This window comes from Bidens hawaiensis, unplaced genomic scaffold (genome assembly GCF_021521415.1).
Source record: "Bidens hawaiensis isolate Kalapana, Puna unplaced genomic scaffold, B.hawaiensis_p1.1 tig00047522_1, whole genome shotgun sequence".
Classification (NCBI taxonomy): Eukaryota; Viridiplantae; Streptophyta; class Magnoliopsida; order Asterales; family Asteraceae; genus Bidens; species Bidens hawaiensis.
The window spans coordinates 44,065-49,940 of NW_027498498.1; the positions used below are offsets into that span (position 1 = coordinate 44,065).

The 5,876-nt window shown below is 34.1% G+C and overlaps 1 protein-coding gene across 1 annotated transcript; it reads right to left on the reverse strand.

Annotated features, from left to right (window-relative positions):
• Positions 1-1,355: 1,355 nt before the first annotated feature.
• LOC143597059 (proteinaceous RNase P 1, chloroplastic/mitochondrial-like) lies at positions 1,356-5,603 on the reverse strand. Its single transcript, XM_077075672.1, has 6 exons — positions 4,527-5,603; positions 3,510-3,599; positions 3,233-3,414; positions 3,027-3,147; positions 2,838-2,906; positions 1,356-1,602 (listed from the first exon to the last, which is right to left on the reverse strand). The coding sequence occupies exons 1-6, from the start codon at positions 5,565-5,567 to the stop codon at positions 1,507-1,509; spliced, it is 1,599 nt and encodes a 532-aa protein (XP_076931787.1). The 5' UTR covers positions 5,568-5,603; the 3' UTR covers positions 1,356-1,506.
• Positions 5,604-5,876: the final 273 nt, after the last annotated feature.

Below are 5,876 nucleotides of genomic sequence, written 5' to 3' on the forward strand. Positions count from 1 at the left end.
GAAGTTGTTCAAAGAGAAAATATAACTAGGAAAAGAAAAAGAAAAAAAAAACTACCAATCAAGACTTATTTAACAAGAAACATTGAAAACGAGTAAAGAAAATGATAAAATTTGATTAGTCAACCAATGGAATGTTCTAGTTATGCTTGTTTACCACACAAAGATTTATATATAAATACCATCCATACCCACACATGTTATATCAATATCTATCATCAACAAACACAACTTTAGAATTGTTAATCAAAATAAATCCTCTCATGCACTTACAAATGGCAATAAACGATCTCGCTCGCGGCACAGAATCTACACAATATTTTCCTCAAACTTCTATGCACGACTCCACATTCGAAACCATGCCTGCTTTTACATTGGACGATGACACGTATATGAATGAAGAAAACGATCAAAATGAGATGGACAATGACATAATCGGTGCACTTAAGGAATGCTTAGAGGAAATTGATATCAAAGTGAAAGAACTGTTCAAGAAAATTGTTTCAAACGAGTACATTGAAATGCCGTTAGGAAAACTTGCACGAGAAGCAATCGGGGAAGCAGGAGCTAAGGACTTTTTGGGAAAGATTGTGACAAAAGTAATCAACAAGATGAAAGCTCAAGGATCTGAAGATGTTGTAGTCGGTAATAGAGGTATAAGTATAGACGATGAATTGAGTCAGAAACTTGAGCGTTTTAAAGTCAAGACCGTGAATATTGGTGGCGACGTTGTTAAAGAAGATAACAAGAAGTGAATCTCTTCTCTTCAAGTTCATACAAAATAACTTATGCTCTTTAATCTGTTGAATGCATTCATATAGAATGTCTTCTAACATGTAAATGTTGGTCATAAAAGCCTAAATCTTACTTTGGAGCTGGTACATGTAAATTGTATTCATAATTCTATAAATGTAAACTATATTTTCATTTAGCTTCTTTTAATTTGATAATGTTGTCTTAATCTCTTATCTCTCAAGTTGTACAAAGATATCTGTACTTCATCTATAAGATCTTGAAATAAAGTGTAGTACAAAAATAAATGTAGTTTATTTGTAGTTTATCTTTATGGCATTAACTTTTAGATTGTTATATTGTTATGACCTATTGTGACTATGAATAGGCTAAAGACTTATAAAGATGCACTAAGGTTAAACTAGTTACAAGTTAACAAATGTAAAACAACTTTTAACAAATTAAAAAACTAACACAACTTGATGAATGATTGATCATGGTTATAAATATTGATATTAATAGTAACTTTTATTATAGTTATGCACAGAGCATTCAGTTTACAAAGAATAGTCAACTCAATTGACAACACAATTTTGACTTGATATAAGAAAATATCATCTTCCCATTTGAATAATATATGAAATCCAATGATGCTTATGTGGAGCTACAAAACTTACAAGTCATGAATCAAAATTTTTTTTAATCAAACCATTTTCCTCTCTCCTGGCATTCTATCTTTACTGCTAAACTAAAGGACGGGTCCGACAGAACGCAAAGTTAATGCTTCGTCCGGTTGGCACAAACCCATTGCCTGCGTGTCTCAAAGTCATCTCCGATCACAGTCGGTAAGTGCCAGCTGCCTTGTTCCGACTCCTGCAATCGCATACCATTCGTTTTGTAATGAGTAATCATATAAATATAACCAAAAAAAAGAAGAAAAACATATTGTCTGAACATGATTCTGCTATTTAAAGCTGAAATATATTAAATAATTAGATGTTTGTGTTAAACATTTTGTTTATTATTATTTAAGGAATTAATAGACAACATAACTAAAAGATGTTTTTTTCTTGTGAAAAGACAAATGGCTTCATGCAATAGGAGTAAAGGTGTCAAATTTGAAATTTAAGAGTAAGGGATAATTGCATGTACTTTTTTCAAAACTTTGGTATAATATCATATTTATTATTTACCCGACAAAAAATCAGAATATCGAATATACCTGCTTTTTAATTTATGACATTTATACCTTCTCTTAAAAATTTCAATGTCATATAAGAGTAGGGTTGTTAAAAAGCTTGTGGCTCACTCAAAACTGGCTCGTTTGTAAACGAACCAAGCCCGAGCCAAGGTAGCTGACTCATTGGCTCGCTCATCTGGCTCGTTTAAATTATAGCCCAAATTTTAAGAAATATAAATTATATAAACCAAACTATGGCCCAACGTCTACATCAGACAAGTATTATGCACTGAACTTGAATTATAATATTTTGTAGTTTATAAAGTTTTTGATTTACATGTATGTTAATAAGCTACTTTTTGTTTTTATATATATATCAATATGCGTAATAAATGCAACATCTAAAAAATAGAAAAGTCGACTCAAGCATTTTACAGGCCGAGCTCAAGGTGAACATTTCAGCTCGTTAAGATAAACGAGCTGAGCTGAGCAGGTACGTTTAACATGGAGCCCAAGTCCAAACTGGCTCGGTTAGTCAGTTCGTTTACAATCCTACACAAAAATCTTGGGGTTTATGGACAGAGACAAGGGTATACTGGTCATATTGTAAATAACATTTAACAAAATGGGTAAATATGAAACTGTAAGTATTCTGAATAGGTATATTTAATATTAACTTTTCTAGTTAGGTAAATATGAAATTACACAAGTTTTCAGGGGAAGATACGAAATTAGATAAAAACATTTATTGCTATAAGATAATCAATTGTGTCACAGCTAAAGTAAAAGCAATTCTCGAAAACTAATTATTCAATTCTCGAAAACTAATTAAGTGACCACTAAATGATCAGAAACACGGCACGTTTATCCAAGATACAACCAATTATTATCAGTTCCAAAACTCAAATTTGTGAGAGTAAAAACGAACCTGAATAACAATCGAGTATGGTGGAGGCATGTGAAACTTAAGCCCATCTCTTGTGACCGACAATCGAACCTGCAAACAAACGTGATACAGATTGTTAAAATCAGCAGAAGCTACATAAAAACAACTACTGGTAACATATAAAAAAAACGAAACTAACCGTTTGCAAAAGAAAAGAAAAGGAAATCTTACCTGATGCTTTTCTTTCCATCTTGGGAAGAAACTCGTGCCGAGCAACTCAAACAAATGATCTCGCATCTCATCATTTGTCACAAGCAAACACTTGCTACTTATTGCGGCATATAACCAATACCTTAAAAAATTATCCAACTATCAACTAACTCATTTGTATATAAACGAATAAAAGTTACCGAGCTTCAAAAAATTATAATTTTTACCAATCATCATTTGATCCTTGTGGTGTGACATAAAGCGCCCCGGATTCTTTCCAATATTGCAATGTAGATTTATTCTTTTGACTCCCGATGTTTTGACCTTTCACACGCCCACTATGCAGAATTACTAATGGTAACTTATTTGTTGGACTCAGTCTACGCGCTATGTTCACTGCAGATTGAAGCTACAAAGGATAAAATAATTATTACGTTAACGTATGTACTTGGTAACTTTGTTAATAATAATGTAAACAATCAACCCATTTTGTTTAATATGAACCTGATTGAAGACAAAATAATTCTGCGTGATATGACCCACATTTGCACCATCTACAACAGCATCAAAAGGGCCGTGCTTTTCAAGCCATTCCTGCATGAGTTTGCTTAAATGATTACAGTTGGTAGCAGCATAAGTTAGTTTATAGGGCGTGTTTGAAAGTGTGTTATATAATAAATTATTAGATTACTGCGCCTTCAAAGTGTGTTAGTCAATTTTCAGTAGGGGCGTGGATGAAACCGATGGTTTGGTTTTATGTTTTCTCAAAAATCAAACTTTCAATTCGATCTCGGTTTAGCATGCAATTAAAATAAAATAAATAAATAAAACAGAACCAAACTGAATTTAAGGACTTCCATTTTTAAGTTTGAAATTTAAGTAATTTATAAAAATAAATAGTGTGACCCAAATATTTTTTATAGTAATCAATTAATTATTAATTAACAAAACAATTTATGTCCAAATTCATTATCCGGGCCAATCTTTTTTCAACCCAAAAACTTCAAGCCCAATGGCAAAACCGAAAAAGCCGAAACCAAACTGTTTTCAAAAACTCAAAAATCGAAACTAAGGTTTTGGTTCGGTTTGAGCCAAAAACCGACCCATACGAACCCTAATTTGTAGTATTTTAACAAAAGGATTCTGATTCTAATTTTAATAATCTGATTATTGTGCAGCACAACTGTTCATTGTTGTTTGGTGACAATATTCTTGAAATGTTTATATGGAATTATATAGAATGACTTTCTTAAAAAATGCTAATTAACAACTTTTATAAAATTTTTAATAATTCGATGTAAGAAAAAATAAACTCTCATATTTGAAGTTATTAACTTTAAGAAGAAATAACAAAGTGCTGTAATAATTTTATCTAATGGTCTCTTAAAAAATCAAAATAACAACACAGATTATCTAATTATTACAACTTCAATTTGCCATAGCACATGACATCCAAACACCCTGTAACAGAACGAGGTCATGTACTATGAAAACCATAACCAGAAACGCGCGATTAAATACCTGAAACTGCAAAAATTCGGCCCGTGCCTCGCGCTGGCAAGCCAAAGTACTCAAAGATTTAGCAAAATTCTCCGTCTCCAACGGATCAATATCAACACAAACAAGCCTCTCACCACACGTCTTACAAACACCCGTTTCATCCATTTCCGTCCTCGTCACGTTCCACTTCCCGTTCCCGAGCCAACCTTGCCCATGCCACCCACCGCCGCCTTTCACCACCTCCTCCTTAACCTTCCCGACATCCCAATTCACCACCCCGACACCCGCTGCAACATCCGACCTAAACCAATCCTTAATCAATCCCGCCGTATCCTCACTCACTTGCCTCACACTCGCCCGTAACCTCTGCAACATTTCATAAACCTTATCTGTCCGGCTCGACTCAAAACTAACCCGTAACAGCATCGCTAGCTCCGCCTCTTCGGCCGCAACACCGTTCTCAATCATGTAACGATCAACCTCGTACGCTTTATCAGCCAACCCCTTTTTACAAAACCCTAATAAAGCCGGCACGTAAGATCTTAATTTCGGCGAAATCCCACATCCCTCTTTCATTCTTTTGACCAAATCAAATGCCAGTTCCGGGTCTTGTTTTGCAGCGGCTAATCTAGCCATAGTAGTAAAAGTTGCTTCATTTGGCACAACTTTATTAACAATATTCATTTGTTTGTATATATCAAAGCCTCTTTTTAAGCCTAAGTCAGTACTATCAGAAGAACACAAGTACAATAACTTATTGTAATGTTCGACATTAAGTGGGACATTATTAATCAAAGCTTCATCGTACAAGCGAAGTGCTTCTTGGATATTATTGTCTTTGGAACAGCGGCCGAGGAGGAATAAGAGCTTACCGGATGGGGATTCACGGCGGGCTCGTTTCTCTGCTTTGCCGCTCATTTGTTGACGGCTGACGGCGGTGGAGAAGTGGTAGGTGGGTTTGTGGGGGTTTAAGGGTTTAAGGGAGCAGTTGAAGAATAAAGATGGGGTTTTGGTGGCGAAGAGGGTTTTGAGGGTTAGATTGAAGGTGGGTTTCAAGAGCATTGTGGTGGTCGTGGGGGGGTTAAGGAGACATGAGGCATCGAGGATTGAGGAAGGTGTTTGATGGTTCAAGGAACCATTTTCATGTGTTCTTTTATGTAGATTAAGTTTTATATTTTATTGGGAGACCCGAATTCATTTTTGTTTAATTTTCAAATTAGCATAAATAATTATTTGTTTATTTTTAAATTATAAAAATTTAGTCATTTATCAATTTAGATTTTTATAAAAATATTTATAGAATTATTTACTGGTTTATTAATTTATAAAAATTTATTTTATATGCTATATTTAGCCTGAAAATCGTCCGTT